Source organism: Hyaena hyaena, unplaced genomic scaffold (assembly GCF_003009895.1).
Source record: "Hyaena hyaena isolate Hyena2069 unplaced genomic scaffold, ASM300989v1 scaffold_883, whole genome shotgun sequence".
NCBI lineage: Eukaryota > Metazoa > Chordata > Mammalia > Carnivora > Hyaenidae > Hyaena > Hyaena hyaena.
Window position 1 is genome coordinate 543,615 of NW_024081516.1, and position 17,986 is coordinate 561,600.

The following is a 17,986-nucleotide window of genomic DNA, read 5'->3' on the forward strand; positions in this document are numbered from 1 at the left end:
TTTTTTTTTTTTTTTAAGAAAGTAGATTGTAAAGGAGCCACTAAGTGAAGTGTTACTTATTGCATAGATTTTCAAAAATAGTATTCACTGGCTTGAGAACTACCTCTAAATATTTAACTACTTATGTGACTTTGATCTTGTAAAACATAAATATAATTATTCTTGTTTTCATTTTTCTGCTCATTTTTAAGGTTGCCAGTAATCCATGCTTTTGTTATTGTCACCCTTTGCAAGATTTTTTAAAAATCTAAAATAGATGGTGACATGACTGAATACTATTTATCTGATATTTTGCATAAGCTATCTTGACTTGATATATTTTTTAAAATATTTATTTATTTTTGAGAGAGAGTGAGAAGGGCAGACAGAGGATCCAAAGCAGGCTCCACACTGTTGGCACAAAGTCTGATGCAGGGCTTGGACTCACAAACTGTGAGATCATGACCTGAGCTGAAGTTGAATAGTTAACTGACTGAGCCACTCAGGCACCGCAACCTGCCCTGATATTTATCTTTAATGGGCAGGTCCTACCTGTCTGGGATAAAAGGGTTATGTGTTTTAAGTTTTATATTCATAACTCCATTCATATAATTAGCAATTATCAGATGTCCAACAGATAGGTGAGCTTAAGAATGTTTCTTGTTTCAATTAATTTCGTTATAAGACAGAAAAGAGAATGACTTATCCAAATAACTGTAGTTGGCATCAGTGATTAATTCAAGACCAGTGAACACCATTCATATCCCTTATGTGAATGCTGCCTTTTTAAAATTGTACAATGCAAAGCCTGTGCATTATTTATGGTATTTCTAAGTGAATGTCTAAGATATGGGCAAGGTAGGTCAGCCATGAATCCACTTATATTCTAAAGAATTACTTCAGTTTTTAAAGAGAAACACTTGTTTTCAAAAGAATGAATATTATTTTTCATGTAGCCTACTCTTTCCATAAATGTCAAAATATGGAAATGTCACATATCAAAATGGGAAATATGCATGATGCATTTTTAAATATAGTGTTCTTCCCAAGATTGCAGAATATAGATTATTTATTAAAACATAGACTATAGAAAAATATGGAATATTTATAGAAAAGGATTTTTATGTGTGTATCTACTTATTCTGCAAGAGAGTACACACACATACACACAATAGGGAAGGGGTAGAGAGAGAATCTCAAGCAGTGCAGAGCCTGATGTGGGGCTCAGTCCCACAAACTGTGAGATCATGACCTGAGCCGAAATCAAGAGATGGAAGCGTAACCGACTGAGCCACATAGGCACCCCTATTAGAAAAAGATTTATATTAAGAGAAAAGTTTTGGGCCAGTAGGTGAAGGGAAAATTTCCTTACTTTCCTTGTGAAGTGCATAATTACTGTTGAAATTATCTTTGAGAATAATAATTCCCGACCTTATAGGAATCATGATAGCTTTTTGCTATTCCATTTTCATGATGGTTTTCTTTTGATTGAAGTTTCTTATTGAATAATATGCAAACACTACTTTTTATTTTAAAATGGAATCTTGGCCGAGTCAGAGCTCAATTTTATGTAGGCCAGTTTAGTGGAGAGAATTCCTCTGCTTGCATATCTCCTAGTCTATTGTGGAATTTGACTGATTCAGTCTCCTTTGATCCCAGGAAAAGTTTGGGAGATAGTAATTGTCAATGCCTATCAATTGTCAATGAGAGTCTCTCTGACTCTAACAGCATCTCTGACTTGTATAGCGTTCAAGAACGTTGTGAAAAAACCTTAATTGGGTTCATGATTGACGTTTAATAGGTAGCATGTGGACAGTGGCCCTGTCCAGTGTCACTTTCAGAAATCCCATTGCACAAAAACAAGGTGCTCACAATGTAGAGGTTTTTTTTTTTTTCCTTTTTCTCCGTTTGCATTAAATTTAATAAATAGTCAACATTCTTTTAAATTCAGTAAATTTCCATAATTCCTTAGCATCTAGGATTCTTCTGGAACATACAAGTCGCCATATGTAAGAAACTTCCCGTTGTTTGTTCTATCCTGAATGTCATTATGACATACTTAGAAAAGACTCTCATTGTTTGGGAATTACCTAAACTCTTCTTGACTTTCTTTGCTTTGGTCTAATTCAAACGATAGAGCCAATATCAAAGCCATTTTAGTGACAAGCCATGCTTCTTGGCCTGATTCTTTATTTAAGGACTTATCCTCCTCTCTTTTTCATAGACATATAAATAAATCCTATGTCATTTTTTTTCTTCTTTAGCCACTTATTAATTCTACCAAGTCTGTGTCTTTCATAAGAAGGCACAAATTATGACATACAGTTTTTATTTTCAATTTCTTTCTGTAGTTTTTGTTCCCCTGTAGGTGAATAGCAGCATTGAGGGCTGTCTCTAACTTCTCAGAGTTGGTAATTGTTGTTACTACTTTTTTTGATGTAGAGTTGATTACATATTATAGGTAGGAACTGTTATTACTCTGATTTCATTCACCTCTCCTAATATAATGGCCACCTTTCCTGAGTTGTTATTGCTCCTATATGAAATTTTAGAAATTAGGAAACAATAGTGCTCAATTTCATGATAAAATTCCTTGTGATCTTACAAAGAACTTACAGGAACTTAAAAAGAAAATGAGCTGCAATGAGTTGTTACTTTAGTGTACCTATCAGATTGTTAACATTTATTATTATTTTTTAAGTTTTACCAGTTTAGACAGTTTATCACGGTCAAAAAGAATTTGTATACAAAAGCATTGTTTTTGCTTTCTATGAACTTTACTCAAAAGATTGCCTCTACATAGATAGAAATTGTTTGGAAATATTAAATTCAAATTAGTCTCTTCATAAGTTTATTGGAGGAATAAAAGCTCTTCTTACTTTCATTTGTTTTATTTTAATTCCATCTGACTACCTAGCAAACTTTAATGGAAAAAAAGTGTTATATCCCTGTTAGATCTAATAGAATTATAGTGTCCTAAATGTTTCATGTTGGCTACACAGTGACATTTGAAGAATTACAGGCTTTCAGAAAGAAACTTTTATTCATACTTACATTAGAAGCTAATCTATTGAGAAATTGTTCATATAGCAAGGATCCAGAACAATCAATAATTGAGCAGACCTGTACATACCAGTTGTTTTTCTTTTTCAGAAAGGTTCAATCCATTTGGGGACATATTAACATTTACGAAACAAATGAAACAGAAGTAGGCACATTTAGGGAATGAATGGTTGGTAGTAAGACAAGAAGCGGAGGGAGGCTTTTAGGTAAATAGATGTTAAATAAAATCTAAAAATCATTCTTGTTATATAAGAAATATATCATTTCAGTTCAGACATTAGAACTGAAGAGCAGTTCAGACTTTAGAAATAAGAGCCCATGTATGATATGTACAAACATTTGTTGCCATGTAAAGTATGTTGACACAGATAAATTTGCCTCTGATTGAACCAGCTCTGTTAATGAATTTGGAGTAATACAGATGTGCTATACAACTTAAATATGGAGGTTGCTGAAAGCCACTTTAAGTTTGAGTCATCCAAATATTCAGCAATGTGATGGATGTTGAGGTTGATTTGCAGTAAATCCATTAGTAGTCATGGCACTGAGGTGTTGGTGATTGTCATATAGAAACATGCATAAATAATAAAGGTGAACACATTTCTGTGTCGTTAAGACCTGGAACTGTGATTAAGACATGCAGTTCCTGCACACTAAATTCACTTAATATAATAAACCATGTTTCTATAACAGTAAAATTAATACTAATAAGGCTAGATTGCAGTTCATTTTATGTAGATTTACTCCTTTATTTAACAAAGTGATTTTTTTTGCATCATGCTATAAATCTTACCATGCTAGATATTTTACGATGAGGAACTAATATTCTTTTTCTCATGAACGCTCCCATGTGATGCAATTTAATATCCTTCTCATTGTCAACTGCTAGTGAATGTAAATAATAATATAATGGGTTTATGTGAAAAAAGTGCTAATCCCAGGAATGAAGTACTGGAAAGATTAATAAAACCTGAGATGGAGGAAAGTAATTTCTTCAAAGGCATTTGGCTTTCACACAACTTTGAAATGAATCAAACTTTTCTAAAACTTTTTATATTAAAACAACAGTGTTGCAGTGTTTGTTATTTTATATATGTTTTTCATTATTTTATAGTTTTATCACACGCATAGTTCTACCATACACACCATCTGTTCTCTGTAAAAATTTACTGGGTACTTACCATATGCCAGGAACTGAACTAAGGTGTGACTGTGTGGTACTCGTCTAATTATGACAGAATCTCTGTAAGGTGTATAGTGTTAGTATCCTCATTTTTTTCAGGTGGAATATCCAAGACTTAGAATAAAAAGCTTGGTCAAAGTCCTTATACGTAATAAGTGATTCAGCTGGAATTTGAACCCAGGTCTGTTGAGGGCTTACACTCTTAATTTTTTAGGTACCTGCTCTAGAAAAGACATCATGTCCCTGGTTCTGAAAGATGTGTGCTAAGTGAAGTAGATTTTGAAAATTGAGTCATATGACTCCTATATTTTATTGTGGGACTATTCTCACATTTTTAAGGTTACCAGGATAGAGTATGAGGTAATTTTTTTCATCTTGCTGAAATATGGATATAAGAACATAGGAGATTTCGTAGAGTTTTATATGAAATGATTTTTTTTAAAAGAAAACCAAGATGCTTATACAGGTGGCTAGAAGTGAGCTGTGGATGGGGAACTGGACATCTTATTCTCTCCCGATTATGGAATTATGCTGATGAATACCAGACACTGCACTATCAGGCATATAGAAGAGGGAAGAGAGATTGCTTTCCAGATACATTTGGAGAAAAAAAGATGCTAGAAATAATTGCATTGTTTGACACAAGATAGTACAGTTGTTTTTACTTTGTTTTGGTGAAACTAAAAGAGCCAGAAATCACTGTAAGGAGGACAGAGTGGCTAATAGCATGTTAGGTGTCAGGTCTTAGCACTCACTGAAGTAAGAGATGAAATCAAATCTCGAGTAACGATATTTGCATTGTGACATTTATCTTCCTGAAAATACAAACCTTTATTATCCTCGCATTCTGTAGCTGAGCGACTGGAAACTTTCATAGTTCCATAAGTTTGGGAAGTATACTCTAAACTAAATGTTAACCTACGTATATTAAATGTTCTGTCACTTCACATTTATATGTTATTTTTCTTTTTTTGAAATCCTTGTGAGGTGAAAGGACAGTATATGATCATGAGGTGCAAATGTCACTTTATGGATATGAGACATTAGAATATGATAACAGTCGGCCTTGATAAATTCAGACTGACACATCCAATTAACTTTTTCTTGACTGTCTTGTTATGATAACGGAAACCTTTCTGTAATAAAAAAAAAATACAGGAGTAGGAAACTGGGTGCTAGGTTTCCTATGGCTCTGCCACTTAACCAAGCTTGTAACATGAGATAACAAATCAATCCTTATGATTAAGTTTACTCAAATGTAACATGGGGCTACTGCTTACCCTACTTTCTGGTGCCCCCCCCTTTTTTTCTAAGGCTTATTTATTTTTGAGAGAGAGAGAGAAACTCAAGCAGGCTCAATGCTGTCAGTGCAGAGCCTGCTGTAGGGCTTGAACTCATGAACCATGAGATCATAACCTAAGCCAAAATCAAGAGTCAGATGCGCTACTGACTGAGCTACCCAGGTGCCCTTACCCTACTTTCCATACAGAAGTAGAGAAGATGAAAAATTGTTGTGAAAGTGATATTTTTTAAAAAATGTTTATTCATTTTTGAGATACAGAGAGAGACGGAGCGTGAGCAGGGGAGGGGCAGAAAGAGAGAGAGGGAGACAGAATCAGAAGCAGGCTCCAGGCTCAGAGCTGTCAGCACAGAGCCCAATGCAGGGCTCAAACCCACAGACTGTGAGACCATGATCTGAGCCAAAGTCGGATGCTTAACCGAGTGAGCCATCTAGGCGCCCTGAAAGTGATATTTTTAATATTAAAAATCGTTACGTAATGTAAGATATTTTGCTTTCCACTACCACCTTCCTTTGGTGATTGTGGAAGACATCTGAATTCTCAGATATGATTTATGTTGTTATACAGCATCTCTGGTTTTGAATATTTGTCTTAATTCATAGAAACTACATAGTCACTAAAGGACAAATTTAATGAAAAGGAGGAAAATAAAATTAATCAAGTTCCTGCTACTCAGAGGTCACCACAACATTCTCCTGTTAAAGAAATCTTCACTTTTATATGTTCTTGTCCCATTTTTATCAATGTGGACTTTCTTGAAACATTCAATAGTTAACCATCTATAAAAATAACCAAGCTGAAAAATATGTATCAAATAATTCTTGCTTATTAATATCCTGAGTAACAAGCTACTGATGATGTAGAACATACATGGTCCTGTAGGCTCCAGCATTTCTGATACACAAATCTCTCTATTCTGAGTGTTCTTTATTTGCACACTGCCTGGTGCCTGTGAAATATAACTTAACTATATTCCACATGAGAGAGATAAACTACTTTCATGCATTAGTATCCAAAAGAATTAATAGAGAATACTCAGCTTCTCTACCATTGCTTTCTAACAAGATTCTGTTTTATCACTTTTATTTTTATTTTAAAAAAATTTTAATGGTTTATTTCTGAGAGAGAGAGACAGCATGAGCAGGGGAGGGTCAGAGAGAGAGAGAGGGAGACACAGAATCGGAAGCAGGCTGCAGGCTCTGAGCTAGCTGTCAGCACAGAGCCCGATGGGGGCATTGAACCCACGAACTGTGAGATCATGACCTGAGCTGAAATCGGACACTTAACTGACTGAGCCACCCAGGCTCCCCATTATCACTTTTACATTCAATGTTATCGCGACATGTTTCTTGTGTCCCATCTACATACCAAGGCCTTTTTAAAAAAAAATTATTTAAGCGAGCACAAACATGAGAGAAACGAAGAGAGAGGGAGAGAGAGATAGTTCTAAGCAAACTCCACACTGTCAGCACATTGCTTAATGTGGGACTTGAACTCAGGAGCCGTAAGATCATGATCTGAGCTGAAATCAAGAGTCAGACCCTTAACCAACTAAGCGACCCAGGTGCCCCTACATACGAAAATCTTTTTAACCAGTCAAGCAGGAGGCATATTGCAGAGGACTTTGGAAATGTTTCAGACAGAATGCATACTGCTGTAGTCACACCTTTTACATATAAGCCTCACTTTTGGTCTCTTGGTAGAAACTTTTTTTTTTTTCTCTATAAACACAAGATGCTTTGTGGCCTAAAATTTTTTAATGTTTATTTTGATAGAGGGAGAGAGCACATGCACAAACAAGGGAGGGACAGAGAGAGAGGGAGAGAGAAGATCCCAAGCATGCTCCATGCCATCAGCACAAAACCCAACACGTGGCTCAATCCCACAAACCACAAGACCACAGCATGAGCTGAAATTAAGAGTCAGACACTAAACCGACTGAGCCACTGAGGCACCCTTGGCCTAAATTTTAATATTCACTCTTACCATTTTCCTTACCATGTTTGACACATAGTGGGGAACATCTAAATATGTATTGCTATCATTTTTTTTTTGTAAGGTTCTGTTACCCTCTACATACTGTACCCTAATGGCTGTTCCTGGGATAACTATGCAAATTATTTCTATTGTCCTTTTTAGTGTGGAAGAAGGTCTTTTCTTCTGTTTGTGTGTGTGTGTGTACATACATATCTATATATCTTTGTGTTTATGTATCTATATCTATATATCTTTGCATCTCTTTGCATATCTCTTCCAAATGTTCTGACTTAAAGATTTCATATTATTGCATTCGATGAGATAGGTTTCATTGTGGTGTAATGAGATAGGACTTCAGTGCATTGGATGCTTAGTATAAACTTGTTTGAAATGAAAATCTTTTTAAAGATGGATTATTTAAAGACATCAGCACCATAAATTAAAATTTGAACACTCACCAAGTGAAGCTATGATATTCCTACTACTATAAGACAAGCATTTACTTTTGAAGAAAAAAAATGAGTCTTTTTTGATGCTTGATAGTTTGACAGCTACTAGATATTGCTTGTTAAATAAGATCTCGTTTCTTATCAATGAGCTCTGTTATCTGTATTTTCCTGACATGACTACTGGGGCTGATGACTATTTATCCATTAGTTATCTGTCATATGTGAATAGACCCTTTCCCCATAAGAGTTGGTTCATAGTGTATTTGTTGTGATTTGCTTCACTGTGCTGTATGACCCTGTCACATGCACATGCAACTCTTGTTTCAAAAACAAGTTGATACATGTTTCTGCTCCTTTTGGAGCCAGGCAAAGTCATTGTTTCCTGATAAGCCATTTCTGAAACACTGGCAGGGAGGAAAAAAAAAACCAATTAGATTCCATGCTTGTCCAACTCAATGGAGAAAGTAGTAATGTCCTGTTTGTTCTGGAACACCTGCTGGTAGGTTTAATGAGTGTATTAAAAACTGAGCTGCCTTGATACTTTTAAAAGAAATCTTCTATACTCTCCCTTGAGCCCATTTGATTGAAATCTGTTATTTGCTTACTTTTTTTGCTGTAGTTCAATTTTTGTTTTTCATTTTTGCCATAGTATGAATTTAATCCTTTACTGATATGTCAGTGTAACAGACAAAGGAAAGTTGTGTGCCTGATATTTGGACTAATTGATTTTGGTTTTTGTTTTCCAGCTGGGACAACATATATCTTTAGCAAAGGTGGTGGACAAATCACGTATAAGTGGCCTCCTAATGACCGGCCAAGTACACGAGCAGACAGACTGGCCATAGGGTTTAGCACTGTTCAAAAAGAAGCTGTGTTGGTGCGAGTGGACAGTTCTTCTGGCCTGGGTGACTACCTAGAGCTGCATATAGTAAGTACTTTTAAAAATAAGATTCACCTTTTATTTTTTACTGTTAGTTTTTTTTTTTTAATTTTTACAAATAACTTCTACTTTGCCTTTTGGAAGTTTCTCTTCCCCCAGAAACCAGTACTTTGGTACAGAAAATATAAATATAGTCTAGAAGTAATAAGACCTTATTCCTACCATTGTTGCTAAAAATGTTCTTTACAATAGAAACTATAGTTTTTGGTTGTTAAGCATGAATTCTTCTCAGTTCTCTGTTCACAAAGATTTATTTTGGTATGTTCTTAGTGACTTTAAGCAGATTTGCCAAATTAATAAACTAAGTTCTTGCCTAGTTTATGCTGTTCCATCTGACTAGAAGCAGGAGGTTGTAATACTGGTAACATCAAAAGATCTGAATCCAGTGTGCTTAGTTCTTTCCTCACTTGAGAAAATAATTTTCTAGAATTAGAGGCAATGTATGAGAGAGCAGAAAAATTTAAGGCTATTTAGGGATATCAAAAAAAGTGAAAAGATTGTTTCTGTGCCTTCTCATACTCATTTTGATACATAAATATCAAGAAAGTCAATAAGCTTTTACCATTAATATCCTGGGACCACTGACTATTCCTTTTGCTCCAAGCTCTAAGGCTACTATGAGAATTTAGTCTGCATATCATAGATGGCAAATAATAGATCATGAATAAAAAGCTATTTTTTAAACTTTTGCCATAACTGACTATAGCTTGGGGACTCTGCCCTGTATTTCTGCACTGAAAGAGTTGCTAATTTGTACAGTTGTAATTCTTTATCTTTTTATTTTATTAAAGTTTTTGTGAAGTATGTAAGTCTCTCCATTTCTCTTTTTATCTGTGAGGCATAGTTTATCTTTTCTGTCTCATGGGATTATGTAAATTTGTTTTGTTTTGCTTTTGTCCATCCCTATAAATTCACCCTTTACCAGCACCCATGCCTCAGAGGACAATTTGATTAGGTCCAACACCTTCTTTTCTCTTGGAGACTGGCCTTCAGGCACTCATCCTAAAACAATTAGGAAAACCACCAAACACCAAAGTACATTATCACAGACTTTTGCAGAGTCTTACTTCTCAAAGTTTTATACGTTTATTTTCTTAATCTTAGTTTTCCATTAGACTCCTATGATTTCCAATAAACTCAGTAGGGGTTTGTACTGACCACAAAAGCTAAATTCATTGCTAAACTTAGAAATAGGAAAAGGAAACACACACACACACACACACACACACACACACACACACACTCATGCATACACGCACAACTCAGCACAACCATTACTGAACTACCGTAAATTTTCAATTCAAAATGCAGTTGTCAAGTGGGAACCCTGGGAAAATAATTTCAGCTGCCTTTCAGCAAATATCTAACAATCAAAATTGAAAGCATCTGGATTTTTATGGCATCATAAATAAATGATCAGTTGAGATAAACTTAACTAGTGCAGTAAGGAATCTTGCTGTTTAGAGTAATCTCAACTTTCTAAGTATATTTGCTCCACTCTGATTTAAGCCTTGCCACTTCAAAAAAAATAAATAAATAAGAAAACAAGATCTTTTTCTCCTGAAAGAAATTACTTATTGATCCATTACCAATTACACATTTACCCTGAGAAAAGGTTCTACAGTTATCACTCTCAAATCATAAGGGGCAATGTTACTGAATTACTCAAACCACTGTTGTTTGTTTTATGGTCAGAAGGTTTTAGTCTACAAGAATGGGTCTTACTTTTTCCTCCAAAACTGGTCATATGTGGGTTTAAAAGTCCCTCTATAATAATGGATTGACTTTCTAGGTGTCCATAGCAACCCAGTACCTTCCACAGCTCCTTTATTTGCCGTGAATTTCTGACAGCTGTCCCGTGAGGGCCTCTTTCTTTCTGAATCTCCTTCTTCGTTTTGCTTGGCTATTTACTTTAGATTCAGTATTTGTCTCTATACATTCTCTGTCTTGGATTTGCTATCTTCACACTTTCCCTTGATCTGAGAGTTAGTACTTGACTGGGAAATGCAAAATGTATATTGTTTCCCTGGGCTCACTAAACACCCTTGTTGGTTAGCCCTACTCCTCCTATATCAATTACTAGAATCTGTCTTAGTCTAAATCTCACTAACTAAAACTTACCTCCCTCCCTTTTTTTCTCATTGCATACAAATGGTGATCAGCCATTAATGAATTAGCAAGTTGCCAATCCAGAAATATTTTCTGAGCAACCAGTATGGCCTAGGTCTATGTTAGGCTCTATGAATACAAAAATAAATGATCTCAGCATTTAGTAATCATCTCAATAAATAGTTGTTGAATGGATGAATGAATGAGCCAAATGGGATCCTGGTCACCAGATAGCTTAGATTATTTACAGCAAACATGACTTCTCCCAATGTGACTCCATCTTGATTCGCCTCAGTTTTTTCCTCTTGCAGCTTTAACTTTCTTATCTGTATAATGTTTGTAAGCATATAAACAGATGATTGGTTTTTAATATAAAAAATATAAAGACACTTCTAAGCTGTAGAGTGTTATACACATTTGAATTAGTAGTTTTAAAGACTATTTAATCAGTATTGAGTAAAATAATTTCTGGAAACAATAACAAAAAAGCTAAATTCATTAACAAATAATTTATAAGGCATAACTAGAAATTTTACCAGTGATGTCACTCTAGAAGAACCATCTCATATATGCCAGTCTGACAACATTAATTACAGATTACTTAACCCCTCTTTGACTTACAGGAGAAAGCCAGTACAAATGTGCCCTCACTCACTGCTATGAAATATTAACGTGTGCATTGGTTCTGACCAGGGGAAATATGTGGAGGGTGGTGGAGAGGAAGAGTGAAGAATGTTCTTTGAAATTCTTTCATCTTGGGAGCATGAAAGAGCATTGCAAATTTGATTAGTGAATTGTTGTACATATTTGCTGTAAGTGTTTCTTCTTTGTACTTTGCTGGGTTAGAAGCCTTATTTTTGAAACTAAGCTTTTAATTGATTTTGATTTAGAAGTACACCTTTTGATCAGAGGTTTTAGTGTAGCCTAGAAACATAATATATTTATAGTAAATATTGTCGCAAAATAACTTATCAATATCAGTGGCAAGTCAACACTTTCTCATCTCTCTCTGCATCTCTACAATTTATATTGGTTTAATAAATGTTGTTTAGTAAATAAATATTATTTAGAATGTTTTATACTTTTTAATACCACTCTATTAAAACTAAATTCAAAAGCATCATTGTAAAGTCAGTGATTATACATAAGTGCAAGATAAAACCCATTACTCTTTCACAGGCTTTTCTTAGATTTAAATTATGTTCCAACTGAAAATTTCTTTGTGATCAATAGATTCATCTATTTTAAGACTTACACTTTACCATGTAATATTTAAATTTGACTGTGTTAATCATATACAGTATATATTTTATTTGGTTTTGTTTTCCTGGTTCTTATGTGAATTAGAATATGTGGCCTTTTGGGCTAGAATATTGAAAGAAAGACTAAAATGATGTCTTTCTTACTATGTGTTGTAAAATTCTTTTTCAAAATTCTAAGGTATAAAAGATGCAAGTTATCTTTGAGGAAAATGGGGGAACTTATGGTCACACTTCTATTGGCTTAAGTGCTATCCAGATATCTTAAAACAGTTTCTATTTTGGGGACAGGTGTGATCAAGCACATTAATACAGACTATTTCCCTCATCCTTTTCCCTTGGAAGTTAATTCAGTTTCTCAGTTTCTGATTTACTGGTTGTCACTTTTGGTACATCAGTAACTCTCTGAATTTGATTGGTAGATTTCTAGAATTATTTCCTTTTTTGAAATTCCATTGCTGTGAACTTTAATAAAAGGGAACTAAAACAACTGTCTCTACATACACATATTCAGTCCATGTACTTATCAATTAGAATTATCTTCCTGTATCTATTCTGAATACTTTCCAGACCATTCCATATACTTATATCAGGTTAATTTGGTAAAATGTTTCTTTGATTCACTTGTTCCTCTATTAAACACATTGATGTCTCCCAATTATGAAGAGGTAAAGAAAGGCACATTTTATGCCTAATGTTTAATGTCCTCAACATTTTGATCTTAATTTCCATTTTCAGATCCATTTTGTCATAATTCTATACTTACCTTTTTACTCCAGCAAAATGTATTAATCTTCTTGTTAATGAACTTCTTGTCACTACTCTGTATCTAATTCTTCCCAGAAAGTTTCTTCTCATTCTGTTTCACTATCTCAATTCTGCTCAGTCATCAACTTCTCTATTCAAATGTTGGGTGTTTTCAGGGTGGGATATTGTAGCCTCCTAAGCTAGCAGAAAGAAGTCTAGGGCTCAGGAATCTCCTTGGAAGAGCTGTTGAAACAATGCCTGGGGCATTACCTAGGCAGAGAAAGTATTGTGCATAGTTTCTGCTGCAACCAGTGATCACGACGCTTCTGACCCGTTCCTTTATGGTGAATGTCAAGCTATTTTATAGAAGAGTTTCAAACCCATTCTCATGTAGGTCCTGATGAGTTGCCTTAGCAAATCTTTTCTTATGCCAGGCTGCCAAAACAAGAGACCTGTTGTTGAATCCTTTCTAACTATTGACTCTATTTTCATTTCTGCTGTGGCTCTTTTTCAAAAGCCTACTTTCAAGTAACATCTCTTTTGGTTCATTCAGCACATCATTATTGATCACCTATGGTGCAGTTCAGACTGTATTTGATATCCTTTTCTATATAACAAATTTACCTACAATTTAGTAGTTTAAAACAAAAATTTAGAGTCACATATGAGTGGGGGAATCCAGAAACAGCTGAACTAGGTTATTAAGAGATTTCTAGAAGATATGGTTAAGAGCTCCCATGCTCAGAACATACCTGATAGGTTTATTCTTAGGATCCAGACAGGGTCCACCTGTCTGAGGAAGAAATGATGAGCAACATTGAAAGCATATGAAAACAGGTTATTAAGGATTCTGGTTTTGCAGAAATCTAAATACAATATAGTTTGATGGAAAAAGAGTAATGAAGACATTGCTTGAGGGTTAAGAGCTAGGGAATGCATACTGAATTAGGAGTCATTCATACAATTATCAGAAAAATTCCTTTTATTACACACACAAAAAATACTGACAGCCATAAGCAAAATGCATGAGAGTAACAGAATTTAAAAATGCAAACAGCATAGCTAAACATGTCTGCCACAGATCAGGAAACAAGATGAAAGTGACACTGTGGCAATGGAGTCCCTATTAAAGCTGATGCTGGGCCATTGCAGACAGAGGCAGCTCATTTCAACGAAGGAAGGGGAATGACCTAAGTGAATATACTAGGGGACACTCAAGTTAATAGTAGGCATACATAGTCTACATTTTAAATCAGGAGGAGAGAACTGGAGATAATGTTCACTGAGCTTCAGAAAGTTATTTTGATGAAAACATTTTCAGAGCTGTGAAATCTAATTTATGTTGTATTGAGGAGCTTACTTTGGGAGGTAGTATGCTGGACCTCAGGATTCTTAGGTCAAGACAGAGGAGGCCTGCACCCTTCTGTAGACCAGGTGGATAAGCTGTTTAACTTTCTGCCAACAGATGTAGCCCTGGAAGAACATCCTGCCATGAGGCTTCTGAGGTGACACTTTAAATGGTCGGCTCTTCCCATCAAGGAAAACACTTCCTCCTGAACGTTGCCATTCGAGTCTTCCTGCCCAACAAAAAGTAGAAACACAAGATTGACAGACCAGAAAAGCTCTTTGGTGATAGATCAAAACTTAATTGATTCTTAGAGCTTTTTGGTCTGTGACAATAAGTCATTCTTAATATTGAATGTTATATAAAATTCAGAGTAGAATTTTAGCTTGGAAGCTCCCTCCTGAATACACATCTTTAGTACCAACTTTCCCTCTGATGACTATACTCAGCATTTCCACCTGGATGTCTCATGGGCACCTCAACTTACCACCTTAAAAATGGAACTCATGGGCATCTGGGTGGTTTAGTCAGTTAGGCATCTGACTCTTGATTTCATCTCAAGTCATAATCCCAGGGTCTTGGGATTGAGCCCCGCATTGGACTCCATGCTGAGTAGTGGAGCCTGCTTGGCATTCTCTCTGTACCCCTCCCCTGTTTTCTCCTCCATCTCTCAAAATAGATAAATAAACTTAAAAATTTTTTAAAATGAACTTATCATCTTGCAACCACATATCCATCTAACAATTACAGATTAAAACCTGACGTCTCCCCAGTATTTACTCTTATGGCCTAATCTGTTTCTCACCAAATTCCACAAATGTTTCTCATAATATTATGGTGGAGCTTCAAACTGATAGACTGAACAGGGAATCTATGCTCATCCCTGACCAGTCTTATTAGCAGGTGAGAAGTTGAGACACAGCCTGGCAGAGCAGGAAGTGTTATAGTCATGGGCAGATAGAGTTCTGGGATCTGTCTTTACTCTCCCTGCTATTTTTCACTAGGAAGTATTCTTTCTGCTTGTCAACATTGTGTACACAGGCACTTGGTTACTTTACTTCCCCTGGACAAAGTATAGTCAATTGTCTGGAAAAGAATTGGCAAAATACACTTTATTATTATTATTATTTTTGTAGTCTTTGTGCTCTCCTCTGTTTTTGTTGGCAATTTTGTGACTCATGCAAAATTTTGGATTCAGAGTAAAGTGATGGAATTAAGTTCCAATGGCCAATTCTTCATTCACATTGGATAGTGAGATGGTGAGCAGCAGTAAGCATTAGGAGGGCAGGGACTTTGATCAATTTTGTGTACCTTTGTTTTCCCAGAGCCCCGCTTGAGCCTGGAATTTAGCAAATAAGCAAAAGAAGAAAAAAAAGTGTTGAAATCATCTTTTGGTTCTACAAGTTCTGCCAATTTACACTGCATGTGTGCATTCTGAAAATGTTCTGGGCCAATAGGTCAGTGCTGCTCTAGTCAAGGGCTTGGTCTCCTTCAGGATAAACCAGTTTATATTTAACTTCTTCGGGGTGAGTTAGAGATGCAAATCTGCACTAACTACTAGCATATTTCTAGTGTATACACATTGCATCTTTACAGATTGGGATCTTGAGGTGAGTGTCTGGTCTATCATACCTTATCTGGCTCTGTTGGAGAACTACTGGTATATGGTACAAATACCTCAAAAGACAAGCTCCTTCGCTGTCCTTAGTGAACACTTATAATCTGAGTTTATTTTCCATCTCCTGGTGCTGCTACTTCTACTGCAATTCATACATATTCTTTCTTTAATTCATGCATTTGACAACCCTTTCTTTTCAAAAAATGTTCATTTATTTATTTTGAGAGAGAAAGCATGAGTTGGGAAGGGGTAGAGAGAGAAAGGGAGAGAGAGAATACTTAGCAGGCTCTGCCCTGCCAGCACAGTCACTACGGGGCTGGATCCCATGAATTCTGAGATCATGACCTGAGCTGAAATCAAGAGTCAGACACTTTTAACAAACTGTGCCACCCAGACAGCCCAACAGACCTTTCTATTTTATTTTTCCCCACAAGTACCTTTCAAGACACTGGGAATACAGAGTAAAGTGAGGCGGGGTCTGACCTAAAATAGCCTCGAATTTAATGAATACCTTTCATTTTAGTGACATATTAGCCACAGAATACAGATATAGGCTGGTATTTCAAACTTTCATGCCATAAAGGCACAATTAAAGGTTTTTAAACTCCATGAAGCAGTCTTTAATGTGGCTTTTGATAAAAAGCAATTGATAATAGTAGAACTATTGTAAGTTTACATATATATTCCATCTATATTCAGAAAAACCCTATTGGAAAAAAAATTATCCTCATTAGGTAAGCAAGGAAAGGAGGCACAAGTCACACAGCTGGTGAGTAAAGCCAAAACTTGAACTCAGACTGTCTGACTTCTGAGTCCACGTACTTAACCGCTGGGTCTTTGTGTCACAGGCAGGTAAGAGTACAGGAGGCAGTCCCTCCTCGATTTACACCCGATGACTCTGCTAAATGCCATTTTTTAAAATCAGACAACCTTAGCTCTTAGACTAACACACATCACATGAATTACGGAGTCTTTCAGATTATCAGCTACATAAACCACCTTCTCTAGTTAAATAAACACATGGAAAGTTATCTGATTGACTGACTGCCTCAACCATTTTGCAGTTAGCTAGCCAAATTTTGTAATTAGTCTGCCTTGTAAGTTTTGGGGCATACATATTTTTTAAAGGCTTAAAACACAATTTTCAAAAATATCTATACCTATAATGAAATGGCAGACTGGGAGCATAGACTTCCAGACAGCTTTGTTCATGTTTCCTTCTTTTTCTGAAATATTCCAGTTTCCCCACTCCTACCTGCCCTCCTCTCCTTCCTAGCCTGATGAGTATGTATTCGCCTGGATCATGTATTTCATATATTTGTGAAGCTTTCCTTGGTTCCCTAAGGCAAAACTAATCCTTCTTGTTAGTTACTACTCTAGTACTTTGTAATTCAGTGATATTACTTACCAAGCCAGAGCTCTTTGTTTATGTGTCCTTTCAGCTCATTAAACCATGAACTCTTCAAGGTCCCTGACCATATATTATATATCTTTATATCTCTGTGTTTTCAGACACTGGCATGGTGCTTATTAATACATGTTAATACTGCTTATTGATGAAGAAATGTATGTGTGAGTGAATGGAACCTTTGTTTTTGGCTTGTGGCCTCCCCTTCCCTCCTGCTGGTAGTTTTCCATTGTAGGTGTAGGAGCTCACAAGATGAATGCTCTCCTTGGAGCACAGTATGAAGTAGACTCCCAAAGGATAATGGTGAAAGCATGTGACAGTGCCCTGGGACTCCCCATTTACAACCTATGGAGGCTTACACACTCAAGGCAGAGGCAAGTGCTGGGACTTGTCATGAGATGGTCTCATTATCCACATGATATTCTCTGAGGGAAGGAAGACGTCTTTCAGGTTAGTCCATTGACCATCACCACTTTCAGGTTCAAATATTCCAAACAGGTACTCACTTCCCTGAGATTTAGTCAAAGCATGCCTTTTATCTGCTGTCTGTATTATTTTGGATACTCATATAAAAACATCTATGATATACTTCCCTGTATTCTGACTTG

At 35.9% G+C, this 17,986-nt stretch overlaps 1 protein-coding gene across 1 annotated transcript in view; it reads left to right on the plus strand.

Annotated features, from left to right (window-relative positions):
- LOC120222493 (neurexin-1) overlaps window positions 1–17,986 on the plus strand; it is a gene marked incomplete at its 3' end in the record, with an annotated part of 571,839 nt that overhangs the window by 386,956 nt on the left and 166,897 nt on the right. The window contains exon 11 of the mRNA XM_039220336.1: window positions 8,699–8,880. Within this exon, the coding sequence (XP_039076267.1) occupies window positions 8,699–8,880 (182 nt within the window). The remainder of the gene's footprint in view (window positions 1–8,698; window positions 8,881–17,986) is intronic.